Source organism: Tasmannia lanceolata, unplaced genomic scaffold (assembly GCF_043159265.1).
Source record: "Tasmannia lanceolata isolate RefF3 unplaced genomic scaffold, GAP_Taslan_0.1 ptg000029l, whole genome shotgun sequence".
Taxonomy (NCBI): domain Eukaryota; kingdom Viridiplantae; phylum Streptophyta; class Magnoliopsida; order Canellales; family Winteraceae; genus Tasmannia; species Tasmannia lanceolata.
The window spans coordinates 1,235,001-1,250,085 of NW_027518706.1; the positions used below are offsets into that span (position 1 = coordinate 1,235,001).

Here is a 15,085-nt window from a genome sequence, read left to right on the forward strand (position 1 = left end):
ACCCTCCGATCTATAACGGGTTATAGGTTGATGCAAACCGTCCATGTGATGGAACACAACATCAATCAGTTGTGCCCGTAAAATCATTTTCATAGGTTGATCCTAGCCATCCAATCGATATTGGCTGATCCTAGCCCTCCAATCGATAGAGGTTTCCATAATTGTTGTTCCTCTTCAGGTGCCCGGAATCCGTCAATATTTTTCAAGTATCATGCATGCGTAATATAAAGTAGTTCTTTCGTCATTGTCATATATCTTTACCTCTTCTTGGTAGTTTTTTTTCGTAACTGTCATAGACAGGTACCCTGGGTCGATACTTTTCGTATGTAGATTACGATTTTACCCTCAAATAATTTCTCATAGGGATAGATGTTAGATATCAGCAAAGGGGTTAATGGTAAAAGAGTAATGCTGATGTGTAAATCTCACAGAAAAAGAAAAGAAATTCCTTCTCTCCTCTTCAGGTGTTCGAAATCCGTCAATATTTTGCAAGTGTCATGCATGCGTAATATAAAGTAGTTCTTACGTCATTGTCATATGTCTTTACCTCTTCTTGGTAGTTTTTTTTCGTAGTTGTCATAGACAGGTACCTTGGGTCGGTACTTTTCGTATGTAGATTACGATTTTACCCTCAAATAATTTCTCATAGAGATAGATGTTAGATATCAGCAAATGGGTTAATGGTAAAAGAGTAATGTTGATGTGTAAATCTCACAGAAAAAGAAAATAAATTCCTTTTCTCTCTAGCTATATAGTAGATAAGATATATATATATATATATATATATATATATATATACGAGAAAACATTTCCTACACACTAGCTTAAAATACAGTGGGGGCCCACATTGTTTGGGTGATCTAAACCATTCATTAGAATGGTCCTCACAGAGATAGGGTGTCCACAAAAAATCAGATCCATAGGATCATCCCAACCCTACGATTTGTGGAGGTAAAATGGACGTGTATAAACCTTCACAAATTAGTCCATTTTTTGCCTCCATAGTTTGAATGGTTGGGATGATCTATATATATATATATATATATATATATATATATATATATATATATGAGAATAGTTTTTCTAGTCGGCCCCCTAGGAAAGGAATTCTACTCCTCCCTATTAAGAATCGTTGGATCGTGGCCAATCTAATCTCAGCCGTCGAAAGTAAAAACCCATTTCACGAAAGAGAAGCAACGAACGAAGGAAATCCCTCTCTCCACCTCTCTCTCTCTCTCTCTCTCTCTCTCTCTCTCTCTCTCTCTCTCTCTTCTGTGTGAGTTTTGAAACCCAAGCCACGATTCTCTCCTCTCTCTCTCTCTCTCTCTCTCTCTCTATTCTGTGTGAGTTTTGAAACCCAAGCCACGATTCTCTCTCTCTCTCTCTCTCTCTTTCTCTCTCTCTCTCTCTCTGTTCTGTGTGAGAAGAAACATGGGTTTTTGATCAAAACCGAAGGCACGATTCTCTCTCTCTCTCTCTATCTCTCTCTCTCTCTCTCTCTATCTCTCTCTCTCTCTGTGAGAAGAAACATGGGTTTTTTATCAAAACCCATTTGAAGCCACGATTGCAAAAACTCCTAAAAATATGGGTTTTTGAGAAACCAACAAAACCCTCTCTCTCTCTCTCTCTCTCTCTCTCTGTGTGTGTGTGTGTGTGTGTGAGAGAGAGAGAGAGAGAAGAAACATGGGTTTTTGATCAAAACCCATTTGAAGCCACAATTCTCCAACGAAAGCCATGATTCTCCCAGCGAGGGTTTCTTCAACGGGTTTCAAAACCCAACGACGAAGGAGGAGAGCATCCATTTTTGCGCCTCTGAAAAGACCATCCCGACCACTCCTTCGTCCCTCTCTGCCGGATTTTTCTCATTTCTAAGGTATGGTTTTTTTCGTCTCTTCGCCTCTTTTTTACTTTTTTTGCATTCAATGCCTGAATGGGATGATTTTAGGATTTTGGAAGGCCATTTTTATTTCTTTTTCAACCATTTAAAGCTGTAAAAATTGGTTGAAAATTTTTGTTGTGGTTTTTGCAATGAAAATTTCAGCCATTTTTAGGGGTTTCTGCAATGGAGCTCTTTTTTCAAGGCCATTTATCTTTCTTTTTCAGTTATTTAAAGCTGTAAAAAATGGATGTTCTGGTTTTTACTATGAAATTTTCAGTCATATTTAGGGGTTTTTGCAATAGAGCTATTTTTTTGCATTCGTAGGCTGAATGGAGTGATTTTACTGGTTTGCAAGGCTGAATGGAGTGATTTTACTGGTTTGCAAGGTTTAATGGCGTGATTTTAGTGGTTTTGAAGGCTATTTTTCTTCCTTTTTGAGCCATTTAAAGCTCATAAAAGTGGCTGTTCAGGTTTTTGCTATGAAGTTTTCAACCATTTTTAGGGGTTTTTGCAATGGAGCTCACTTTTTGCATTCGTAGCCTGAATGGGGTGATTTTGGTGGTTTGTAAGGCCATTTTCTGCCTTTTTCAAGCATTTAAAGCTCATAAAAATGGTTGAGAAAAACTCATTTAAAGGCTGTATTAGGAATCGTGGGGCTATTTTTTGGTGTGAAGGTTATTTCAACAACGCCTATTGTCGATCATTTTCCTATATCATTAATTTGCTTTATTATATGAGGGTTCATTTTCTAATATTTTCTTTATTTTTTGCAACGAGGTTAAAGAAATTGATGGCTTCATCTTCCAATGGTGATGGAAGGTCAACCTTGTTCAGAGTCCCCCCCGTGCTTCAATGTAAATGTAAGAAGAAAGCTACTCTGAAAATAGCCGAGACTAATGTGCATGGTAATCAAGAACGGGTCTTCTACTCATGTCATTTCAACGTAAGTAAAGATGGTTTAAGTAATATTTTATTTGTAGGCAATTTTAGAGGTTGAACTGACATCTGTATAACGCGTAGGATGGTATTACTTGGAGGTGCGATTATTTTTTATGGGTGGAAGATGTGTTAAACAACCCGGATTTTAGGTGTGAATGGCAATCCAATAACCATTTGAGAAGGTTGGGAGAAGAGATAGGCAGATTGAACATGTCGACGCAAGAGACAGCCCTTGCGGTAGCTGATTTGGGAGATGCGTTATCTAGCTTGGTTGGGTGGCAGAGGGAATCCAATAACCATCTAAGAAGCTTGGGAGATGAGGTATCGAGATTGAACGTGTCGGTTCAAGAGACGAATGAAGCGCTAGCTGAATTGAAGCTCTTGGTACGACGCTCGAAAGTCCCACAGAATGAGAAGGGGTGGAATAAAGCAGTTGGAGTTCTTGCCCTTTTTTTCTTGATTTGTTGGTACCTCTTCTATTGTATCTCTTCAAAAGTTTTAGGCCGTTATCTTGGATTGCCATGACCCTAAAGCTGTTATGATTGGATGAACTTAACCTTTAATATTTTTTTGATGTTTATGTTTGTTTTTTGGACACTTCATTGTAAATTGGGTTGACTATTATGTGATGCTTTATTAGTGTTTTAGCAATGGCACAATGAAGCTTTGTTTCAATAGCTGTTCGTTACGGTGTGGCCTTTTAGTGGATTTCCTGTACCATTTTATTGCTGCATTTCAACCTGTTCGAGTATTTTAAAAGCACCCACCAACCATTTTGTTCTGGGGTTGGTCCCCCTTGTTGCTGTCTACAGTCCAATTTGAATCGATCTCAACTGTTGAAGGCAGGCCTTTGGTAGGGGTATGCCTAACCCTAGCTTACCCATCAAAAAAAAAAAAAAGGCATCCCTGCCTCATGTCTACTAACCAGAAGCTACACCAATCTAAATTTACAGCCAAGCGTGCAACTTGGCCCTGTTTGGTTTGCATGGAAAAACATTTTGGAGGCAAATGATATGATTATCGTTAATTTAGAAGGATTTCATCATAAATTTAAGTTACCTCTAAATAAAAATTGAGCGAGGTCGGTTTAGATTATATTCTTTCGTGCGAAAAAAATCCAGAAGGAAATTTTCAAATTATTTTTTCCTTAAGACTGAGATTAACCTGAGTCTCAGTAAAAAATGGTGATGAACAACATTTTACACGGCACATGGTAGATGGTACATATCTTCAGTGCTCAAGACCATTGATTTGGTCAGGTACCATGTGAATCGATTACAATAATAAAAATCAAGTGTGTAAGGTTCAAAGCTCCCATGAGCGACCCGACCACTTTGCCTTCTGCCCATTTGAAGTTCAAAATTAGTCTTACCACAGACTCATTCCAAATGACAATATAACTGAAACAGAAAACTTCAAAAAGTTCGCCTCTAAAACCAGGTCTTATAACCTATAAAAGAAATTGAGAGAGGGAGAGAGAGAGAGAGATGGAATATCTAATACCATCTTCATTATGCACAAGTGCTCTAATACATAAAGGTTTATCTGAGCAGTTCAGACCTACCTGCTTCCTTATAAAAATATAATTATAATTACATCCAATGCTGTAATCTCTTTACCAAGAAAATATCAGCATAGCTAATACATACAACCTTTTTATAAAAATTCTGTAGGAAGCGGAACATAGGCTCTGGGAATTGAGAGAAGGTGTTCAGCTGTCTTTGGCTTCCTCAAAGCTCCTGTACAAAGTGGCACCTTTGAGCCTTCTCCTTCTGCTCCTTTTCAGATAGAGATGGTCCGGCACTGCAAACAGATAAAGTGTATGGGTCAGATCCAAACATAAATGCCAAGAATAAGTGATAAGCAACAGGAATTGAAAAATAAGCCATGATGTAATGTGGGCCCCATTTGAGGGCCCCATTTGATGCATGTGCAATTTTTGGTCTCTTGGACAATAGGTTTTCCGCATAATTTTTGCTGTCAATATATTCAAAATGTGCTCCTAATTTTTTCTACCAATTAAATGCCTCCATTTTTTCCCCGAAGTAACAAGGTATAAGGTAAGATTATGGCCTCGGCAAATAAGCTTCACCCATGTGAGTGCAAATGAATTGAAAGGACTAACAATACATAATGGCATGCACTCAGAGCACTCATTTCATGTGTAATGAGTCAAACTTACAGGAACAAAACCAGAGTTGATTGCCTCAGTCACCTGAGAAATATCAGCAGAAGCTATCTGTGAAAATACAGAGTGTTAGTTCCTAGGTTCAGTTATTACTACACAGAATCAATTGTAAGCTGTAAACAATGAACGACAAGAAATGTAATAAGAGGAAAGATTTTAAGCTGGGTTGGAAGATACAACAAGAAATGTAAAATTATTTACGGACAGAAGACCAATACAGTTATATAATAAGAGGAAAGATTTTCAAATAAGCTTGACCCATGTGAAATAAAGGGAGCATCTTGAAACTGTAACAGCAAATAAACTATACAATGAACGACAAGGAAACACAAACGTTATACAGCAAACAAATTACCATCAGCATGTTGCATTGCTCAGATAAAAGTCGACATAAATTGTTAGCTGATTGAGCTCTCTCTTGGGGATCATGAGGCTAATGATACTTCTGCACGAAACTGCCTCATTCTTAAACATTCCTAAAGAACCTACTTGTACAGGTAAGACTTCAACAATAAGTTCATAGTCTTTAACCAGGAAAGCCAACAAGAAGATAAGAAACTTCAATTTTTTAGAGAAACTATCCATAGTCAAAAATACTTTATAACATGTATGTATGCCTAGCAGTGCACCATATGCGCTAATAATAATAAAACAGCTCACTTATCCCAGAGGCCAGTAGCTACTGGGATGCACCCTTGGGCCAACAAGGTAGAAAGAGTAATAAGGCTATTTGCATCCAAAAATCTAAAACCACCAAATTATACCTCCACCTTATAAATTTATTTCTTCATGTGCTCGGGAATGAGACATTGAAGCAGCTCAGGAGAGGCACCATGTAGCTCTACAGAAGTTTAGAATGAGAGGAGGATTGAGGTTTTATCAAAGGCAGAAAAAACAACAAAAAGAAGTGCCAACATAAAATAGAGGAAGAAGGGTATATCCTGAAAATAAACTCATAGGAGAGATTTTTTGCATCTGTTAAACGCATATTGCAGCAAATACAGGAAGGATATAGAGAACAGTTCATTCCATATTTTTCTGAAATTCATTGTTACAACTGAAACATAGTAAAGCACATGGATTACAAGAACATGGATGCCCACAGCATCTACAATCTAAACAAACAAACATGCACCATCTATGCTCTGCCATCCAAAGTTGGGATGTCCACAACACCATCTATGCTCTGCCATTTAATCTGTAACATAGTGAAGCACATGTAAGTTATGCGAAGGATGTGCTTGCATAAAATTCCCTCCATCTCGAACTTGGCACACTCACATGTAGCCATCACACCTTCTTCAGCATCTTCAAAGACAACCTTGCACCATCTCTAAGTCTCCTCATCACTCAATCCTACACTGCATTCTGTCACTTTGTCATTCTCACCTAATAAGTCAAACCAACAATCATTGCTATCCTTCATCTCTATCTGGAATAGCGTAAACATTGACCTTGTATAACATTTGCCAGCTTGTGCTTCCAATTTGTTCCTTGAAGACAATAATATTGCGTTTGAAGATTTTGTCCTGAAATCTTCTTCAGCTTCTTTTTTTCGACGATCTTCAAGTGCCTTATCATATTGTTCGACGAATTCTTGTAGAGTAGTGCTATGGTTAACAAATCCATCAAAGAATGAGTTGATACTTTCGCTACGTGAACTGGATGACATGCCAGCAGTGAAAGTGTCCCTAAAATAAGCTGGCATCCAATGACTCCGTAGCTGCCACATGTTACATAGCCAACTGTTTTCTTCAATCCCATATTTCTGCTCAAATTTTCCCCATTCTTCCTCACATTTGTGTATGTTTTTCTTGAAATACCACCTATTGTAATCCTTATTGAACTCACTATCAGAATCTCGCATGTGTGCAATATGCTCAACTAGGTGCCTCTGTATGTGCCACGAGCAAAACCTATGACGTGTGTTTGGAAAAATGGTTCTAATAGCATTTCTCATAGCAATGTCCATGTCTGTGATAATACAACCAGGAGCTTTACCAAACATGCATTTTAACCATTGCTCAAATAACCATGTAAATGTCTCCTCTCTCTCATCTGCTAACAACGCACATCCGAATAAGGTAGATTGCCTATGATGGTTAACTCCAGTAAATGGTGCGAAAGGCATCTGAAACCTATTCGTCCTATAGGTCACATCAAACACAATGACATCAGAGAAGGCCAAGTAAGCATTCCTAGCCCGTGAATCGGCCCAAAACATGGATCGCAAATTCCCCTTCTTATCTATCTCCATGGCAAAATAGATATTTGGATCTTCTGCTCGTCTCTGATGGAACTGTTGGACTACTAGGGATGCTTCTCTCCCCATATTATTCTGCCTGCATACTCTCACATGGGACACAACTTGATGTGCTGTGACAGCACTAACTTTAGATGCGGAAGTAAGAAACCTAGCAATTTTAGAAGATTGAACCCCGTGTCCACTAAGAGTATCTATCAAATTTTTGGCGACCACATTCTTAACGAAGTTATTCTGTGACGATGCATTTGTCTTTTGCCAGGAGAGGTGAGTTCATGACAATGTTTGGCTTCAAATTTAAACACAACCCACTTCTCATTTTTCTTTCTAATCTCCAACTTCGCTCCACAACCATCTCTTACACTTCGATGCAACTTCACTTCTTTTCCTACTTGCCTCTTATCTTTAGTATTTTTTAACCCCTCTCTAGCACAAACAAATCTCCTCATTATAACTTCATGATTTGCCTTCGACTTTTCGGTCTTCGATTTCCTTATACCAAAACCTGTGGCCAACCCATAAATATTATAAAACTCATACGCAGCTTCTACACTTTCAAACTCCTGGTTAAGAAAGGGTTCCTTATATACATGACTCTCACCATCATCTTCACTAGTGTTACCACTACAATCCTCCTCGTTGACCATAGAAAGTAAGGCATCATCATTTGGATTTCCCCTTTCCTCATCCAAAAGTAACTCATTGCCGACAGATTCATTGTTTATTAAACCAAAAGCTTCCCCCTCCTCATCAAAAAGTAACCTATTAGCATCAATGTCATCAATTGATAGCCCAACAGTTTGCTCAAAGTTACTATCCATCAAGTAGTCTCTTTTAATAAGAAAAACCACAATCAAAGGACATTTCAGAATCTTCATAATCAGATAGAATAAACTAGAAATTTAATAAAGCAAATTAATGATATAGGAAAATGATCGACAATAGGCGTTGTTGAAATAACCTTCACACCAAAAACCAACATAAGCCAAGTAAAGAAACTATAAACTAAACTGACACAATGCATCTAGAATGTGCATAATTCAAGTGCAACTGAGAACTGAAACAAGCATTCAGTAAAGCAATGATAGACAATACTGATACTACAGGGCAGGAAAGAACACGGCACTAGTTCCCTTTTTACAAGCTGAAGGTAAAAAATCCAACACCATTATGAGGAAAAAAATCCATTCATAAAATCCAATGGCATAACCAGGAAAAATAAATTCCAGCCATTAAACCTTCCAAACCACCAAAATCACCCCATTCAGGCTACGAATGCAAAAAGTGAGCTCCATTTGAAAACTTCATAGCAAAAACCTGAACAGCCACTTTTATGAGCTTTAAATACCTGAAAAAAGAAGATAAATGGCCTTGAAAACAAGTAAAATCACCCAATTAAAACTTGCAAACCAGTAAAATCACTCCATTCAGCCTACGAATGCAAAAAAAAATAGCTCCATTGCAAAACCCCTAAATATGACTGAAAATTTCATAGGAAAAACCAGAACATCCATTTTTTACAGCTTTAAATAGCTGAAAAAGAAAGATAAATGGCCTTGAAAAAAGAGCTCCATTGCAGAAACCCCTAAAAATGGCTAAAATTCTCATTGCAAAAACCACAACAAAAATTTTCAACCAATTTTTACAGCTTTAAATGGCTGAAAAAGAAATAAAAATGGCCTTCCAAAACCCTAAAATCATCCCATTCAGGCATTGAATGCAAAAAGAAAAAAGAAAAGAGGCGAAGAGACGAAAAAACCATACCTTAGAAATGAGAAAAATCCGGCAGAGAGGGACGAAGGAGTGGTCGGGATGGTCTTTTCAGAGGTGCAAAAATGGATGTTCTCCTCCTTCGTCGTTGGGTTTTGAAACCCGTTGAAGAAACCCTCGCTGGGAAAATCGTGGCTTTCGTTGGAGAATCGTGGCTTCAAATGGGTTTTGATCAAAAACCCATGTTTCTTCTCACACACACACAGAGAGAGAGAGAGAGAGAGAGAGAGAGTGGGTTTTGTTGGTTTCTCAAAAACCCATATTTTTAGGGGGTTTTGCAATCGTGGCTTCAAATGGGTTTTGATCAAAAACCCATGTTTCTTCTCACAGAGAGAGAGATAGAGAGAATCGTGCCTTCGGTTTTGATCAAAAACCCATATTTCTTCTCACACAGAACAGAGAGAGAGAGAGAGAGAGAGAGGGGAGAGAATCGTGGCTTGGGTTTCTTCTCACACAGAACAGAACAGAGAGAGAGAGAGAGAGAGAGAGAGAGAGAGGTGGAGAGAGGGGTTTCCTTCGTTCGTTGCTTTTCTTTCGTGAAATGGGTTTTTACTTTCGACGGCTGAGATTAGATTGGCCACGATCCAACGATTCTTAATAGGGAGGAGTAGAATTCCTTTCCTAGGGGGCCGACTAGAAAAACTATTCTCAGATATATATATATATATATATATATATATATATATATATATATATATATATATATATATATATACTAGTAAAAAAAACATGTGCGATGCACGGGCGACAAAGAACTGTACGGACCACATCATAGGTTGATCCAAAGCGTCCATGTGATGGAATACAACATCAATAGGTTGTGCCCGTAAAATCATTTCCATAGGCTGATCCTAGCCCGTAAAATCATTTCCATTGGCTGATCCTAACCCTCCAATCTATAGAGGTTTCCATAATTTAAAAAGCATAAAGGAGGGGGGGTAGGATTGAAATTATGTGGCTTTAATGGGTGCCTTTGTTAAAAAGTATTATATACTATATAGCAGAAGAGAAAATGAGAGAATTATTTAAATTTCTCCCAAAATTCTATGAGAATTACACATCACTTTCTTTTACTTCTTTTAACAAAGGCACCCATTCAACCCACATATTTTCAATCCTACGCCATGCTTTATGCTTTTTAACAAAGGCACCCATTAAAGCCACATAATTTTCAATCCTACACCATGCTTTATGCTTTTTTAATAAAACAAGTGGACAAAGTCAACATAGTGGCCTTTTTGTTTTTCCGAAATTACAGATTGAGTGCATATGTTACATAATACTACGGATTTTTGTTAACATATTACATAATACTACGGATTCATAACACCTTTCAAAATATTAACGAATTTCAGGCACCTGAAGAGGAACAAAATACTATGGAAACCTCTATAGATTTTACGGGCTAGGATCAGCCTATGGAAATGATTTTGCCGGCACAACCTATTTCTGTTGTGTTCCATCACATGGACAGTTTTGGATCAACCTATGATGTGGTCCGTACAGTTCTTTGTCGGCCCGTGCATCGCACGGGTTTTTTACTAGTATATATATGGTTTTGTATATGAAAGAGAGGGTTTGAAGAAGAAGGAAAAATATAGAGAGGAGAGGAGAAAAGGCTAGGGCAAGGCAAGAGGGTTTTCTCTTGGGGGCCTGGGAGGGCTTTTGTGATGGAGCAAAAGCAAGGTTCATCTACTCAGGTTGAGGACAAGGTTTAGGGCAAAAGAGGGTTGTCCTCTTGGGCTCTTGGAAGGCCTTTTTGTGGTGAAGCAAAAAGGGCTTTTCTTCCTCTTGTTTATCAAGGCGTATCTTCTTCTTCCACTGTTCTTATCCATTGGATTTTACCTATTGTAGCACAAGCATTGTGTTCGAGGTTTTTCCATCTACTTCTCGAATGAGCGTTTTTCCATGTACTCGGTGTAGAGATTTGGAGGTTATTTTATAGCTACATAGAAACAAGGTTTTAAATTTCGGTTTCGGTACCTATTTCGAACCCCACCGAAATCCAAAATTTCAGCGAAATCCGAAATTTGTTATTAAGCTTCGAAATTTGGGACTGAAATTCCAAAATTTTGGCCGAAATTATGTAACATTTTTTTTAAAAAAAATGTCATTTTCTCGTAATTTCGGACCGAAATTACTGAAATTTCTGGTATTTCGCGAAAGATCAAATTTTAGGAAATTCAGTTTTGGTCGAAATTTAAAACAATGCATAAAAGGTTGGGGAGAAGGGTATTATCCATGAATTTTACCGGTGGAGGTAACATTGAACTATCTTGGTATTAAATAGTGGATTTTTTTGTGTTGCCTTGTTTGTGGATTAGCCCATTATGTTGAACCATGTATATTCTTGTCTTCTTGGTTGTTTGATTAGCTCCCTTTGTGGTTGTGGTTTGTTGGCATATATTTTCTCCATCTTGTTGTGCAAGATCTTAAGTATTTCCGTGTGTCTGCCGGTGGTAGATCGGCGGGTGTTATTGGCGGTGGGTTAAGGCCCCCCCTACATTAACACTATGTCTCATCAAATGGACGGTTTGGATGATTGTATGCCTATATAGTATAGACTTACACTGTATAAAAGAGAAGTGATATACCTTCTCCCCACTCTTCTCCCCCTTTTTTTTGGGGGGGGCAGCCAGCTCCTGTGTATCTACGGCTACAAAGGGGCTAATGTACTTCATTGGGAAAGATTTAACGGGCCTGATTGCCGCATACACTTGAGCTGCTTGTCCCATGTAAAGAAAAGGGGCGAATTTATCATTTCACATATAAAAACTCCATCTCATGAATGATAATAATTAATGAATTTAAAATTTAAAATTGAGAAAAGTAATTCTTAAAATTCAGCACATTGAGAAATCAAGATTTAAAAGCGAGCTTGTATGCGCATTTCAGCATTAGAACAAGGAGATAGACCGCCCAAATGTCTCCACTCACTGAGTAGCTGATACTACTAATTCAGTTATGGCAAATCCGAATCGCCAATTAACTAATTTACCCACTGAGCTACTCTTTTCAACAACCCTTACTCTAACACAAGTCAAATCACGTTCATACGCATTTGCTCGATCTACTTTAGTTTTCAAAACTAAGGGCTTACTTCGAGCTAGGAGCTAGAACTACTGGCCGGGTTAACTACACAAGGCAAATAGAATCTAACATCGGGCAAGCCCATAGACTACCCAACGACTCAAATATAATACTCAAGCTTGGAAGGAAAGCTTCCTAAGCCATTTTTGTGGGCTCTCTCTAGAATGCTCATGATCAAATCTTGATCAGCGATCGAGATCATCCAAATTAACGGTCCAAATTCCCCCACACGAAAAATGGAAATAGGCAACCCATGGTGGTCCCATTACTCCACTAGACTCTGAGAAGATGCTTCCAACTCCAACGTTCTTAAAAATGAAAATGATATATTCACCCCCTTTTCTTACTAGGGACAGCCCCATCTAGTGTAAAAGAGTAGTCATAAATCATAATCCGCAACGAGGTTTTTAAGGCAGAAGACAACGGATTTGGTTCCCTCGCCCTCGTTATCTAATCTCCTCTCTTCTAAACCCTATTTGCTCTCCTTAAGGGTTAGGGTTAGGGTTTTTTCTTATCCTCTTATCAGACTTTTTAATGCTTCTCTAACCATTATTGAAGCATCTGAAATTCTTCAATGGCGTTTTCCAATCCCTCCATCTTCTCCACTTGCTCTGTTTATAGATTCAAATTCAATCCTCTCATTTTCTCTCGTCGCAACAAACCTCGAATTTCATCTCCTCTCTGGAACTTCAAGCGCTTCAATCGCAGGTTTTCGGCTGGTAAATTTTCTTCTATCCTTTAGTTTTCTTCAGTTTCTGTTTATTCTTTTTCTTGTGGATTCTGTGTATTGCTCTCTCTCTCTTAAATTTATCTTTTACTTCCCTTTTTCTGTTTCACACATTTTTCAGTGAGATACTGTTGTATGCCAATTTATTGTTTTTTTTGGATTTCTTATTAGTTTTGGAGTATTTACTTTACTTGAACTAGTTTCCTAGTTATTCTAGATAAGATTCATGGTTTGATTAGAGATAGAGTTTGAGTAGGAGAAGTATTTGATATCTATAAATGCAAGTCTTGTGGTGTATGATACAAAAACATGGCGGGCCGACTCGGGACTCGAGCTGAGTCAACTCGGCATGGCGAGTAATTGGGTAAAAGCAGGATGGATTTTATCAGGTGGGCTTTTGTTGATTCAACTGAGTTGACTGGGGCATTTTCTGGGCTGAGTATGGTGGTTTCTGAAAGTGCCACTAAAGTCTAAACCTAGGTTTGTTGGATTTTTTTAATGATGATTTTTTTGTGAATATTTTTATAATAAACTATTATAGAAATTATTTACTTGAGCCGCTGCAAAACATACTGAGTCGCCTGGTTGAGTAGACAAAGGAACTAACTGAGCCTCACTCCGGTTTTGGTTTTTGGGACTACGTATACCGCTGCATTCGTGTTAAGTGTGGTGATACCAAAATCACTCTTACCATGCTTCTGTGGATCTTGGTGTATTTTTTCTGTTTCTGAATGGACATAGCGTTTTCTTTTCGATTGGAATATGGGTAGTCATGCTTCAGTTAAAAAAAATGGATGTAGCCCATGCAGTGAACCACGTAAAATCCTAAGTGTTGCTTGTGGCTTTTTTGCTTTTCTTCTTTGTTTGCATTTTCCTTTATTTTATTCTGTATGATCTCTTGGAATTATGCGTGATGGCCTGGGCTGTCTATTTAATATTCGGGTGTTCAATTATCAACTATCAGATTGCGGTGTAATGGTGTTTGGCTCCAACTGATTGAATGCATCATTGAAATGGATGACATTTAAATGCCTGGCAAGTAATTGACTTGCAACATTCAATTCAAATTGCAACAATTGGGCTGTTTGGATGAAGGATCTCACCCAAATAATCTTGGAGGGTTACACTATTTAGTTGTCTATCAAGGTCAACAACAGCAACATTCTCTCATCATCTCTGCGTGATCGAAGCAACACAACCCAACTAAATGGGTTTTGGGGGCTGGGATCACCCAACAAAAAATGGTGGCAATTTGGTATTGAAATCCTTAATCCAAAGGGAATTTGATGTCGAAAAAAGGCAGCAACCTCGAGGGTTCTACCATGAGATTGGCTCTGTCACTTCTGCAATAGTTGTCACGACTCCATTGAAAATTGAGTTTTTGCTAAAAAGTTATATCATGCAGGGCTTGGTTCAAGAGACGGGAAAATTTCTGCAATAGAGAAATTTACATTTGCAGTTTTGAGTTTCATTTGATGGTTAATTAGATTTCACTTCTGATATTTGGAGTCGGTCAATCCTCATGATTTAAATCGTGCGATTTAAAATTCCTCAATTGCAATTTGGTTTACCTTGAAACACACATATCCTACGTACCCTTCTACAATTCTCCACCTATATACCATTTGAATCTTTGGCAGGTCTTACTATTGCATTCCATGAGCTTTTCTTTGATGTTTTATACCTTTTCCTTTTTATTTCTTGTTCCCTGGTAACCATTTTGTTTTTACTTATAATTTGTTATTTGTTTTGTTATTTCAGTTGGGTCATATGAGAAAGAGGTATTTACTTCTCCAGAGATAGCAAAGTCATTTGATTTTACAGCCGAGGAACGGATTTATAATTGGTACTATATTCTATGGCCTGACTTATTTTGTTATTTTTTTCCTTTGGCAAGTAAATAATTAAAATAATTTTTATAACTTCCTCACAAGAGGCTTTGCTGAAGTGATTCCTGAATTTTATGTTGAAGAATAATTGCATCTCAAGAAAAGACACAAAAAGCCTACAAAATATAGATGTTCAATAAAGGTGGCCATCCTTTGCAATGATGGCTACCCATCTCATTGGAACGTGAGTTGGAAGAAGAGGTTTGCAAGTAAGTCATCCATGTTTGATTTCTCTAACGACCCAAATCCACATCGGGTCGCTACGAGCAAAAAGGACAAGTAAAAATCACAAGATTTTTTTTTTAAACACACGAGAGTGATCCAACCATAAATAAAATAA

General features: G+C 37.9%; 2 protein-coding genes across 2 annotated transcripts in view; one reads left to right on the forward strand and one right to left on the reverse strand.

The window, feature by feature from the left end:
- Positions 1-6,339: 6,339 nt before the first annotated feature.
- LOC143859414 (protein FAR1-RELATED SEQUENCE 5-like) lies at positions 6,340-11,774 on the reverse strand. Its single transcript, XM_077370128.1, has 4 exons — positions 11,634-11,774; positions 8,231-8,293; positions 7,632-8,141; positions 6,340-7,521 (listed from the first exon to the last, which is right to left on the reverse strand). Exons 1-4 carry the CDS (start codon positions 11,772-11,774, stop codon positions 6,340-6,342), a joined length of 1,896 nt encoding a protein of 631 aa, XP_077226243.1.
- A 767-nt stretch (positions 11,775-12,541) lies between these two features.
- EMB2247 (protein EMBRYO DEFECTIVE 2247) overlaps positions 12,542-15,085 on the forward strand; it is a 92,763-nt gene continuing 90,219 nt past the window's right edge. Inside the window, exons 1-2 of the mRNA XM_077369742.1 lie at positions 12,542-12,848; positions 14,618-14,702. Of these exons, the coding sequence (XP_077225857.1) occupies positions 12,704-12,848; positions 14,618-14,702 (230 nt within the window). The 5' untranslated portion in view covers positions 12,542-12,703. The remainder of the gene's footprint in view (positions 12,849-14,617; positions 14,703-15,085) is intronic.

Excerpts from the sequence above, each read along its gene's own strand:
- LOC143859414 (XM_077370128.1), bottom strand. The coding sequence starts at position 11,774 with ATGGGACAAGCAGCTCAAGTGTATGCGGCAATCAGGCCCGTTAAATCT. Across the intron at positions 8,294-11,633 it reads GGGAGAAGAGTGGGGAGAAG|ATGCATTGTGTCAGTTTAGT; the intron begins GTATATCACTTC and ends TGCACATTCTAG. Across the intron at positions 8,142-8,230 it reads TGTTGGTTTTTGGTGTGAAG|ATTCTGAAATGTCCTTTGAT; the intron begins GTTATTTCAACA and ends CTGATTATGAAG.